This window comes from Symphodus melops (genome assembly GCF_947650265.1).
Source record: "Symphodus melops genome assembly, chromosome: 16".
Classification (NCBI taxonomy): Eukaryota; Metazoa; Chordata; class Actinopteri; order Labriformes; family Labridae; genus Symphodus; species Symphodus melops.
The window spans coordinates 10,040,514-10,054,242 of NC_136706.1; the positions used below are offsets into that span (position 1 = coordinate 10,040,514).

The window sequence follows — 13,729 nt, forward strand, 5'->3', positions numbered from 1 at the left end:
TAAGTGGAACATATGGCAGCAACCGCACCCTTCCAGCATATTCAAAAAGTCAAAATGTTTGCTGCAAAACGATTTTTATACAAGAGTCAGTCCAGTAAAGGTTAGACTTTACCTTTTTTTTAATAAAATATTTCTCTATTTACTGAATTTAGGCCTATGCCTTTTTGTTTGACGTACAGTATGTCCTTCTCATACAATTCAAGTTGTCAGTAAAGTGTTATTAGTGAGAGGTTTTTAATCATACTGATTTAAACGTCACGTCTGATCTTACAGTGTGTTTTGTTCGAGGTTGAACATTGTGTGCTTGCAGTACTGTGTGCTCTGAGCATTGCACAACAAGAACACGTAGGCAGAGAAGACGTTCATTTGTCCCTACACGTGTCAATGCTGCTTCTGTAATGGCCCTTTGTTGAATCAAGTCTTTGGTTGAACGTTGTCTGAGTGTTAAAAATGCTCAGCTTTGTCGATATGCTAATAGACGTGACAGTGCAGTTAATCAGCCTTTTTTTTTTTTTAAACCTTTCACTATTATATAGCGCTGTTCAGAGGCAATTCACAGTGCTTTACAGACAGAAACATAAATACAATAAAACAGAGCTTAAGGAGAGAATGCAACAGAAATTCAATAGTAAATTCATAGTCAAGTATTTGATTCTCATGTTGACTTTCTTCTTATTTTTGATTGACTTTGACATTATTAATGGAAAACTGAAGAAGAATTGGTAATGTTTTGTTTTCACCTTTTCTATATATTCAGGAAGAGGCCTTGGAATACATTACAACCCATGTTATTGAATCATAGTCAACCAAAGTTGTTTGTAAAATATGTTTGAATGAAACATTATCCAAATCCCGAACCAGAGTCAAATCAAACAGGTATAACTATAGCCTTTGTACCATGCTGTTCATCTTACCACCTTCACATATCTGCTGACAGTGTTTATAGTGTACAGTTCATTACAACATACATACAACACATTTTCCCCTAAAGAAGTATTTCTGTTTTTCAATTGATGTGGGGATATTTACATTCTTATGCTCGCTCATCCTCCCAGAACTTCTAAAGGGATCTTTGTCGTGCTCTAAAAGTGAAAATAAACACTTTCTCACTCTGTACCACCTACTGTTCAATGCATTTTCTTGTGCCCTTGTCTTGTTTCCTCCATCTGGTACAGCTTCTTCTTTTTTTTTTAAAGATTTCCTTGACTTGTTAAACCTCAGAGAACAACTTATTCTTAATGAAAGTGAGACTTGTAAAATATACAATTTATAACCTTTTGCTTTTCCGAGGCTCCTGTTGAAACATGCTCACTTTTATTAGATTGTTGTTCACAGTCGAAAAAACAAACCCTCATTCTCTCTAATGAAAAATGTCCATGCCAAGAATTCAAATGAATGCAGGTGCTTCTACGGGATCTTTATCGTACACAATAAAACAAAGGCATGTTTCAAAAGCATTTCATTTGAAATATAAACCACTGTTCCCCTTTACAATGTTAGACATCTAATCATTTACGTCTTTAGTTGCTACATATGAGGATACAGGGACCAAAACGTCACTGAACAAATGTAACTTTCACTAAATGTTAGCAGTAACAACATATTAGCTCCTCTGAGGCTCCCATCAACTTCAAAGTGAATCAAAAACCTGCTGATTCAACCAGATGGCCAAACCGAATGGTAGCCCCTCAGAGGGAGAACATTTAGTCTGATGATGGTTCAATGACATTTGTTTTCCCAGTTTGCACCTTACAGAGTAATTAGAGAGCTTGCAGGATGAGTGTTAGACTGCTAAAGCTAACTGGATTACATTTTTAATTCTGTATAGGGCAAATGCTAGGCACTAAAATTGCAGACGATATTTTGCAGCACAATATAAAACATATGAAGTGCGTTTATCATAAGCAAAGAGGATGCTGGGAGATTCTCCTGATTCAGACAAACTGTATGGAGTAGTTTTGGTTCCACCTAGTGGTCACACTGTGTAAAAATACTGCACATTATTATGGCTCTGTATTGTATCTGAGGTTTACATGAGCTTGGGGTTGTCCTCCTTAACTTGATTAGAACACATTTTACTGCCTCAAATCAAGCTAGCAGTGTGGTAATGTAATTGAGTTAAATGAAGGGCTGACTCAACCAATGAGTAATTGCAACTAATTAAACAAATGGAGCTCCCTTACTGGACAGTGATGGAAAATATTGGGCTGTAACGACGAGAGCTGGCGGACAAAAACATTCATCTTTTATGTGCTTAGAGATGTGAAGGGGATATATCTCCCTTTCTAACTAATAACAATCATTTATCCTTAACGGAGAATCAATAACACAAACACAGACAAGTGTAAAAGGTCACTGCTCTTTGGTTTAATTTGTAATCCAGTACAAAGAGAAAAATAAGGCACTGTGGTCCATCAGGGAAATGTAAAAGGCCATAAAAGTAGAAAGGGTACGATACATGAATTCATTAATAGGAAAAAAAAAGCACATGATGTGGTCTCCAGAATCGAGACAAAGCTGAATGCTGCTGTGACGCGTCTCTACTCGCCTCCACACAGCTCCAGCAGGATTTTGCGGTAGTCACCAGAGGTGTCTCCCTGAGCAGCGAAAAAAAATATATATCTGTGAGACTTCAAAAGGACCACAACAGAAGGACAACAGACATGAAACAATCTGATCAAACTCTTTGATATTCTAATTCAATTCCAAGACATTAAAAAAACAAACAGATATTCTAATTTTATCACGGCTGATGTATTTCAAAGCTTTTGCAGACTGCAGCGTTTCCACCTCTGAGCTGTGGAGCCTCACCTTGATGAACGAGTGGAGAGTTTTGCCGTACATCTTCAGGAACTGCGCTTTGATGTCCAACATGTCAATCTCTGCCCTAGCAACCATTATTCGGATGAGGACACTATCTGTAGTGCCCAGCCCCTGACAAGGAGAGAATACAGTGTAAACAGACAAAATGTGACAGCAGTCTACTCTCTTTATGTCATTAGAAACAGTTTAAATGTACCTTCATTGATTTGTATAATCGCTCTGCAAAGAACGCTTGCTTGTTCCTAATGCATTTCACTGTCGAGAAAAAAAAAAGATCAGAGCAATAGTAAGAGAGAGCAATAGTAAATGAAGGTGCAACATTTACTAAACTAAAAAAATATATAATAAGTGGTATGAGCTCAGTGTTTAAATTCACTTTTATCATGGCACACAGCTTGCTGACAAAGAAAAACAGATGTTTTACAGTGAAGAAAAATATGAGTGTACTACTGCAGACTGGTTGCATGCATTAAACAAGGGTTCCTTTTATTTAGGCCAGCACACAAGGGTTTCCACAGACAAATGTATCGAGCTGATGCACTCGCCTCCTGTGGCTAAAACTCTTCTGAGCAACTTCCTCATTTTTTTAGATTGTCATAACGTCTTTGGCAGCCGTGCTTTTTTCGACCGTATGCAGGACTTCCAACGGACATGCTTACCAAACCAGAACGGAAGCACGATATTATGCAGTGTTTCTTTCGACTATTTGGGTTCCAGCTTCGTCTGTGCCTGTGCTCATTTACAGTTAAACGTTTAGAAAGTGGCAGGATTATGTTGCAGCAGAGAAACAGACCTATGGCCAGAAAGACTTCCTCAAGGCAGCCGGACATCTCTCTCTTAATGCTGTCCTCGATTTCTCTGCCAGAAATCTTCTTATACTCCTCGAACACTACAGGAAGAAAAATATAATTAAAGGGGTTGTAGAATAATTAAAGAAGAAATCCATCTGTCACATACAGCTTAACAAACACAAAAAAAGACTCCAATAACCACGAAGAAAAAGTCAATTCAAAGAGAGTGCTTGATTACTTGTGTAGCTACACTGAGTAAAGTCTTGTGACTTATAAAAAAAAAAAAAAAAAAAAAAAAAAAGGATATTTGGTTTGAATGTATGTTGAGAAATAATTCTGCACGAGTACCTCTCAGCAGGTGTTTATGGTTCCTGACGCAAAGCACGGTGAGGAATTTCACCTCGTCTGTGCCCCATCGAGCCTCACCGGCCTCGTAGATTTCCTGTGATCACAAACGTCAGAAAAGTGATGATCACGTTAAGCACGAGGGATTTCAACTAAAGAAACTGAAGTCTTGCCTTTGCATCCAGGACAGCCTGGGCCTCGTCCACATTGGTGCCTTCGTCCCTGCCGGCCTAGAATGCAGGAAATCAAAGCGACTTATGAGGGACTGAGTGAAGGACTGCAGAATGACTGAGACAGAAAATAGACCAGAAATCTAAATCCACGTTTTTATGACGCAAAACAGAGTTCCTCCTCTCCCAGAACGACTGTGAATTATAATATTTAAAAAGGGTTCACGCTCTAAGTTTTATACTGACATTTATTTAAGTCACCTTATGTGTCTGAAAAAAATTCACAACACTTATATGAATACAAACAATAGAAACAATTCATTTGTTTTTCTTATTAATGAAATCTTTATGTAACTGTTACATGTTTTGAACCAGCCCATGCTGGGGGAAGGTTGTGAGCTATCAAGTCCTTACCGTGAGTAAAGACACCAAAACCCTCTGAAACATGCCGGACGTGTCCCCACAAACATCATCCTCCAAGCTTTTCTTATATTCTATAACACAAAACAAACAAACTGGTTTATAAACAGTCAACAAAAACTGGTGAAGAATGTCTCAATGGCTAGTTTGATAAGTGCTTGTTGTTATAGGGGCGCCGTTATTAATCCCTCTATCCTGTTCTATTTGTTTAATGCTAACAAACTCCGGAATAGATATCTTGAACTTGTGAATCTATGTTGTCATTAATAACTGTGTGTGTGTGTGTGTGTGTGTGTGTGTAAAAAGGTTCTTTCAAACTAAAATGATGATCTCACAGTGTTTAAAAACTTAGTAAAGCATCTATGTGATTTTACTGCAACATGAAAAACAAACAGAAATGTAGTTGTTCAGTAACAGAATGGAGCATTATAGGTTTAAGAAGCTCATGAGGAATTCAAATAAATAACCCTCGCTGAAAGATTTCATAAATACTTTTTATACTGTGGTCTGAATGCTCAAACTTTGCCGCTAAATGGAGATGACACAACTCCATAGAAGTGAAAGTGTAAACTAAGAAAACAAGTTAATGTAAATGTACTGTGATGGTGCGTTCCGTTTGATTGTGGAAATACCGAGTCATCATTCTGTTCGATATTGGGAACAACCCTCTGAAGTCGGATTTCTGACTTTGAAACTCGGACAACCTTCAGTAGAACGAGTTAAAATCCACCAAAGCTGAAGACAAAACACTGGAAATACCAACTTGTGTCATTTCAGCAACGGAGCAAAAAATAGACAATCAACTGCCACATAGAGAGCAGCGATGGCTTTTATGAATAATTGATACCATCCCCAGTTTTCTAACGATCTTCAAACAAAGAACACAGCGCTGTCACTGATACACGAGATCGGATATCATACACAACCCATAGGTAACAAACCGCACCGAGTCGCACTGTGAACAGAAGTCAGAAAACTATTTATAGAAGAGACACACTAACCTTTCTTGTAGAAATCATTGATGGCTTTTATTTCAGCGTTTGACCTCGAAGCGAGAATATCAATGAGAGCAGCTTCCTCGGTTCCAGCCCCCTGTGACAAACAAACAAGTGCAAAAAAAAACCTTCACTGCCTTCACAAGATAAGTTAATGAACTGAAGTATATATTTATATTCTGCATTTTTTATTAGTCAACAAATCCCATTAAAAGAAAATCAAAGAAAATGCGTCAGCACAACGCAATGAGAAATACGATGGGGTGTGATTACAATGGAGTACTATGACATACATAAAGCAAGTTTATTTATTTAGATAGCACATAAATAAATAGGCTGGATTTTTTTAAGGAAAGGTTTGGATCTCTGACCTTCATTGCATATTTCAGCTCGTAGGCATCATACACAGGCGCCAGCATCAGCAGACCTATAACAACGCTCCTGAAGTTCCCACTCAGCTCTGAAGACAGCTCGTCTGCCAGGTCCTGCAAGATGGATAAAACAGGATAAAAGCCAATCAATCATCCCACTGCTTAAATATTTAATCAAAAAGGGCGTCTTTAATGAACGCTGATTATTCCTGACGTTGAAATATATGAGTCGTTGCTTTTTTTTTTTTTTTTAGGGGGTTTGAGCTGCCAGCGTGGACATGGGACATGACTTTACACATTCCAGGAGGAGCACTCGGGTCCTTGTTAGAGGGTGTGGTTTCTGGACCCAGTCTTGTTCCACAAAGCTCGGCTGTGTGACCACATGTGGGCGTCGCCATGTGGAACATGACTCACTCTTTCTGCCGGCGAGGATCCGTACAGTCTTTGCTTTTTCTGCTGCTTCCTCAGAGGGAACTTTCGGATGAGTTCATCATCCAGTCAACGGACGCCGCATAGTTTTCCAATTCTTATCTAATCATGTCAGTATAATAAACATCCCGCAGTTCTATTTCAGTTAATATATTGATCTGCATAAGCATGAAACAAAGAAGCAGTCAGTGGGATTATACTTCTGCGGGTTCAGTGTGCTTGGTTTTAACGAAGGCCACGTTCCCATGTTTCACAGATTACAAGGCCCTCTCTGTCCTGCTGTTTGTTTGCAGGTGGTTTTCATTTCTGCTTTATGGTTAATGTTTAACTTGGACTTTATTGCCCGTTTTTTTTGCTTAGCCCACACCCATCTTAAATGACAAATGATGAGATACAGACACAGTGGAAGAAGAGGCGGAAAAAATAACACAAATATACTCCGTTCACAAATATATGTTCACCCCACCTTTCCCACAGCTTGTTTGAAGGCTTCTTTGATGCGCTGCCTTTGTGCAATCGTACGGCGTGCTAGGACTTCAATGACAGCTGCCTCATCAGTGCCTGCAAGAAAGGAAAAAAAAGACAAGTTAGTAACTAGTTAACTAATATCAATTACAAGAATCGTAAAGTGTAAGGATAACATATTCCTATACGTGGAGTTCCATGAAGGAACTAAATGTTCATGACATCAAAACAGTAACTACACTGCAAACCTGTTTACATCGGCATGGAAACCATCTGTTAGTAATCGAGCTCAAACTAGAGTCAGGGGGAGATGATTATGCTAGCACATGCTAATAGCATTAAGAGTCCACATCATGAATGTGCTGATAGAGTGTTTGTCACATGCTCCCCCCCAAAAAAACCCCCAAACTGCCAAGACCGTTTCAAAACAGTGCCAACCATAATGAGATTACTTTATGACAGCTTCCTGTCCACTCAGCAAAGTCAAGATTCTGCTCCGTATAGAGGGTAGAAAGTTGAGGCAAAGTACAAGAACACACTCAGCGGAACGAATGGACGAGGAAAAAAAGAAAAAAAGAAGATCTTCAAGCTGCCATGACAACAATTAAACTATTTTAGCTCGGCTATCCTGGAGGAGAGGAGGAGAAAGGCGAAGGAAAAGATGATTTCCCCCCCCCCCCCCCCGACAGAGACTCACTCTTAGTGACACAGTTCAAACTATCTTCAGCTAATGATGGTTTCAGGATCACTCACCAGCTCCCTTCATGGCTCCTCTTAGTCGCTGGGTATCTGCCTCTGGGTCAAACCCAGCCGCCTCAGTCACCGTGCCTCTGTTTCCAATCTGGTAAGAAACAACAACATCCAGCAAATAATCCATTAGCTACTGACCAGCTCCATCCACTGAGCTGATTGTGACCTCAGGATGTTTAACCTTCACTGTACTGAATGACGTACGTGCAGTTTAATACCAAAAAGCAATTTTTTTTAAAGTTCATCTACTGAAGGGGAAAAGGTTCTTCTGTAGATCAGCGGTCAATTCGTGCAGATATGAGCATGACAGTGTGAACTAACTAACCATCTCTGTGAGTCTAAGAAAAAACATTAAATATATAGCTTGATGTCATGAACCTTTCTTTTTTTTAAAAAGAAACAAGATGATAGTAGGTTTCCTATATTTATTTGCATCCCTTCTCGGGATGCAAATAAATATCAACTATCACCACAAGGGGAGGGGCTCAAAAATACATGAATAATATACAGATCCAAGGACTAACCATTTCATCTGTTTGTTTTTTTTGTGTTAATAAACATTAAAGTGACTTTTTTTAACGGGCCTAAGTCATTGTCTTTCATATGTAGTTTAATTACAATAAAGAAATGACAGTAAGCATATTGTTTTGTTGAGAAAATATGGCACCATGAAACTTGATGAATGATCATGATAAACCTCTCATTGCATCGACCTCTACCTCTTATTACTGTGCAATGGTGGGACAGCAGCTGTAGGACAAACTCACCGCTGCCATTGTAGAGTGGAGTGGGAGAGTGTGGATTTCTGGAGATGAAGAAAGCTAAAAAAAACAAGACAAAAAAAAAACTTAACGCCAAATGAAACAATAATCCCTTCAGCACAGAGAGAAGTGAAACAAACTGCAGGTCATCGAGTTCTGAGACAGTAAATGATTTCCACTTTTACTGTGACCCTCATTAACCTCTGATGAATACTGCATCAATACGCTCATCAGCTCATCATCTCAGAGAGGGATTTTCGTCACACACATTGGGCCTGGGCTCTTTTGTGTCCCACGTCTGTGAAAGAGAGCGGAGAGCTAATCCAATTAAGCTCGAGTTTGTTTGGAAACACCTGTAAGTACTCCACGGAGGAAAGGAAGAGGGGTTTTCCTGACAGGATGGATCAGCTCACCCACTGACGTAGTCTTTACATAGAGTCACAACCCATTCAAAAAAATCATTAAGAGAAGAAGTTATTTTATTTTAGTTATTTTAAAAAATAAACCAAGACAGTCTGTTTAACTAATCAGACAAGAAAATGACCCCTGCGCTGGAATGTGTCATTACAGATATTTATTTCACAACATTAGGACTAAAAGTTTGCATGTGGGTCAAAAGCCACACCTGAGTGGTCTGTGATGTAAATAGGGGACAGGTGACTCAACTCCACACACACTTCGAGGACCACAGACTGTGGGTATAACAAATAAGATCTAGCTGCTCAAGATGATCATGTATGACATTCTCTTAGCTCCAGTTCACTCCGGGTCAATGTTCCTAAATGTGTTCATTTCGAGGTTTCAAGGTCATTTCCATAAACTTGTTTAACATACATGTGAAAGTATCATGGATGCGCTATAGTCCTGTTACTACTATGCTCAAAACAATCACTGAGCATATTCCTGCTTTTATTTTTAGACAACATGTGACTGAATCGGAAACAACGTCAGCACATTCAGTTGAAATTGTGCAATTGTAAGAGAAGGTATTCCTGCAATCGTTGAAAGATAAAAGATAGAACAAACTGTTCACTGAAAAGATGTGTGCCTGCCAAGGTTAAAGTTGCACCTGATTTATTTTCCACAAAGTCGTACAAACCCGGTAAGCGACGTTAAGAATAGTTTGCAAAAGTTTGGAGATATATCGAAAGTGATTCAGGAAGTAAAGCGCACAGCTAGTTAACAGCTCACTTGGCATGGAGTTGCTGGGCACACCCTGCACACAAACACAGCACCAGCCACAACAGTCTGAGCTCTACTCTGTCACAAACTGCAAAACACCTCCATACTTTGTCTAACCTCTGCCTCGAACACTACGCCTTACCTGTTCTGGCGACAATTTATTCAGCGACGAGCTGGACGAGACGAGTGCGAGACGTCACAGGACTGGGGAAACACAGTTTATAACTACCAGCTGCCCAGATGTCCCACCCTCCGTGATGCAAATATTTATTTGGGTCCTCCCTTCGCGTGCGCGCTGCTGCAACCCGCTGCTACGTACACACTAGCGGGTGCTGCATTCAAGGAGTGTCGGGAGAATGGGAAACACAAGTTCCTGCCGTAATACTAGTAAATCTGCAGTTATTAGTGTTAAAAAAATAAATAAATTGTGTAGGCTATATTAACTAAAAGGTTGTGCTTAAATATTGTGGTACATTCTTGTGATTTGTTCTTTTCTCCCATTTTCTACTTCCTTTCATTTCAGGAAATAGTGTACTTTCTGAAATACTACTTCTAGGCCATTTGGCAGCTTAGGCAAGATAAAAAAATATACACAACATTATAAAGAGTTTATTAAATATAAAAAAGAACCTAATAGATCACATTTTAGACACAGCTCAAACAATTAATCGATCCATCAATCAGAACAATAATTGGCATTTACTTTGATAACATAGAAAACGTTTCACTTTCCTGGAATAATTGTATAGTGGCATAATTAGGACTTCTCTGATGTGTTTTCAGTCACTGTTTGATTTATGCATTGAACAAATACACAGCTAAAATCATAGAGATAATATACGTATACTACGTCTATGGCTAAAATGATACTTTAGGCATTTTCAGAACTCCATTAGTCCAGTGATTGACAAAATTAAAAGATCAAACTTTTTGTGAGTGCAGTAATTATAAATTCGATTTTTTACAGGGCTAGGGGCCTGTCATTTAAATGGAGTATACTTTCAGATTTTCTGGTCTTAGCTTACCTAAAGGCTTACTTTCAACAGGTTTTAACAGTTTAATATTGATGATTAGACTACTAGTTTTACTAAACGAGAGTTAATGGGCCTAACTTCATGGTCTATTACTGGACACAAATGAGTCACATTTAATTTTATGTGCCCTTGTGCCAAGCTTTTTCACATTCGTGAATAACTATTCGTGAACAAAAAACGGAAAGCAGATAAATAGTAATTGTGTATAATTTCCTATTAGGACCAACAGTTAGCATAATGGTGAATATTAACCTATATATTAAAAAAAAAAAAACGCTTCCTGATGATGGCTATCCAGTCATTTGGTCACACTATTTCGAATAGCGAATTAAATTACGGCGTGAACCTTAATATTTACAGTCTATTCTGTAAACCATTCTATGATATGCAAAGCTGCAACAGTTTACAGTGTTCCCTTATCACATGAACTCAGCATTATGACGGGTGGGGGGGGGGGGGGGCGTTGTTGCATCCACTCACTAAACTACATTACCCACAATTCCATCCGAGCGTCAACAGCAACAGCTAGGATGTTGCGATATCGCTGGCAGCCAAAGATTGCTGTGGTTGCAGAGATTAGGCTGCTGGGTTTTTAACCTCTGACTAATGTTTTTTCTGGATGTGTAAATTTTGTGGTTTCTTGTTTGGAACTACAGTTGCAACATACGGACGCTGTAGTTTCCTGTCATCTCTAATCGTTTGTTTGTAGAGGGGCTAAACCGTTAGCTTTCAGAAACCAGAGTTTTTATCGTAAATGGGAGCAATTAAATAGCTTGACGGGTAAGCTATGTGCCATCTAACGGTCGCTACACTTGGCTAAGGATGGAAAAATTGTTTTTTGGTCAACGCTACCAAACGAGTTACACTGCGGATATATCGCACTCAAGACATTATCTTTAGAGGATAACCTGGATAACCTTACACGAAATGTCATAGCGCTTAAGTAGCTAGCACTCAGCTAGCTCCGTAACGACTGAACGAGATGGAGAGGGAGCTAATGTCATCAGCAGCAGCAGCAGCAGCCGACCGTGAGCAGCTGGATGGATAGCTAAAGAGATACTTTCTCCGGAGATGCTTTAGCCTCCTGGGTGGTGTAATTCACTTACATAACAGCTAGCCGCTCGAGCTATCACCAACTGGCTTGTGTTGTCAAGCAAATGGGATTTTTTGCCACCAAAAAAATCTGGGTTATCTCAAAATCATCATTGGTGGCAAATGGATCAGTGCATGTTTTGAGGCTGTAAATAGACTTACTTGAAGCTTCGGAGCCCTTTATGTGTACAGTCTGATCTGTATTATCTATCAGTGCAATACTTAAGTACACAGGAGACACAGCAGTTTATCAGTGTTTCTGTGACTGACATACTCCTCCCGTCATTGCGACAACATGAGGAAGTTCTTTGATTCCCGTCGGGAGTTGGTGAGCTCTGGGCCTGGTTCTGGAGGAGGAGGGAGCAGCTCTGGGTCCAGTCATGCAGGCGGAAATTTCATTGGCAAAACCTTCACTGTCGGGAAGCACCAAGTCACTGTGGAGGAGACCATTGCTGAAGGTGAGAATTGAGTTGCAGAGGCTTAATAAATGTTTCCTTGTTATTTTGTATGCATGTTGTTGAGGCTGGAGTGAGATGGATGGTTGAGTCACGTGACAGACAATGGATGAAACCTTATGCCATCCAGCACAGGAATGATGTAGCTCTGAATCAAACAGCAACATAGAGGCTTACTGCTTTTTCCCCCTCTCAGCTAGACTGACTAACAACAGGATCCTGTTTGCATTTTTGTGATTCAGAGGTGTGACGTTAACCTGACAGGGTCTGTACAGTAGTTGGAGTAATGTTTTCCCTTTTTAAAATGAATGAAGGGTTTGTGTACAGCACAAGTTAAACATCACGCAAGATTGCAGTCCATACAGACCCAGGGTTAGGCACTTTATAAGACTGTCTGGGGACAACCGACTGCTGCTGAGGTAAAAGAACCAACATGTAGTCATTTTATTCACCAGGTTTTTTTACACATCACATGAAACTAAACAATATGCTTCTTTTTATAAAATGAAGTGTGAAAACAAGTACGGCATAAGAGTGTACATGCCTTGGTTGAAATCCTCTGCTCCAGACTTTTTACTTTCCCCACGTCTCTACTGACGTGGCTGCCGTAATCATGTCTGCAGAGGAGTTCTTACAAGTGCGTCAAACCACTAACTTGGCAAGATTTTTCAAATCTAGAGTCTTGTCTGTATATTATGAAGGAAGAAGGCCCCTGTACATCAGATCAGGAGCTCCACTTTTGCAGCAGAAGTCATATTGAAACGCTCAGCCTCAGACATCTATTGGTATCTCTTTCAGATTTATAGATCTACAGTGCCATTTAACACGTGTCATGTCCGCGTTGCTGCACAAGCCGCGGTCTCTGCCTGAAATGGATAATTCGGTCACAACGAGACTCGACAAAAGTGAATTTGTGGTCAGAGCTACACCAGATGGTTAGGACTCAATGTAGGCCTCCATGTAAACCCTGCAGCAATGACATGACTAATACATGACGCTATAAGGCTGCTCCATTTGGTCCAGATTGTCGCTTTCAATGTAAGGCTACATACAGACAAAACTTGCTCCTGTGATTGGGTGAAAAATCTTGCGTGTGAGTTAAATAATAAAATATCCTGACATAAATTGGAAGCGTGGAGTGGTGCTCGAGAGCGTCATATCCGACATGTTGTATTTGATTGTGATAAAAATGAGTTTATAATGTTGTAATCTGCCCAAAGTGTTCATCGTCTGGATGTTGGTCACTTGCCTATCACGGGCATGAGGATTGACTCTTTCATGTGCTCTCTGTCTAATTCCTGCAGGTGGCTTTGCGATTGTGTTTCTTGTGAAAACAAATCAAGGGGTGCGCTGCGCCCTGAAGAGAATGTACGTCAACAATGAGCATGATCTGCAAGTGTGCAAGTGCGAGATTCAAATAATGGTGAGTCGCCATGTCTTTTTGTTCTCCAACTGAGTTTGTGGGGGATTTCCATGGGAGCGAAAGCAATTCATATTTGTGCCTGCGAATCAATCCAAATGAACTTTTATTGTGTCTCAGTTATAACCAGGGAGAGCGGTTTGATACACTTCCAGCCAGCAGCAGGGTTGTTCTGTATTTACTCAACTGGTCGCTCTGCTTTTGTTTTCACAGTATCGTCTTGCAT

The 13,729-nt window shown here is 39.8% G+C and overlaps 2 protein-coding genes across 2 annotated transcripts in view; one reads left to right on the top strand and one right to left on the bottom strand.

Annotated features, from left to right (window-relative positions):
• Positions 1–2,345: 2,345 nt before the first annotated feature.
• On the bottom strand, positions 2,346–9,800 carry anxa4 (annexin A4). The gene is made up of 13 exons (XM_079363886.1): positions 9,645–9,800; positions 8,327–8,380; positions 7,563–7,650; positions 6,811–6,905; positions 5,916–6,029; positions 5,551–5,641; positions 4,544–4,623; positions 4,133–4,189; positions 3,963–4,056; positions 3,617–3,712; positions 3,020–3,078; positions 2,812–2,934; positions 2,346–2,597 (listed from the first exon to the last, which is right to left on the bottom strand). The coding sequence occupies exons 2-13, from the start codon at positions 8,333–8,335 to the stop codon at positions 2,541–2,543; spliced, it is 963 nt and encodes a 320-aa protein (XP_079220012.1). The 5' UTR covers positions 8,336–8,380; positions 9,645–9,800; the 3' UTR covers positions 2,346–2,540.
• A 1,240-nt stretch (positions 9,801–11,040) lies between these two features.
• The window catches only part of LOC306836603 (uncharacterized protein), a 16,785-nt gene continuing 14,096 nt past the window's right edge, over positions 11,041–13,729 (top strand). The window contains exons 1-2 of the mRNA XM_079363779.1: positions 11,041–12,086; positions 13,388–13,518. Coding sequence (XP_079219905.1) covers positions 11,924–12,086; positions 13,388–13,518 — 294 coding nt within the window. The 5' untranslated portion in view covers positions 11,041–11,923. The remainder of the gene's footprint in view (positions 12,087–13,387; positions 13,519–13,729) is intronic.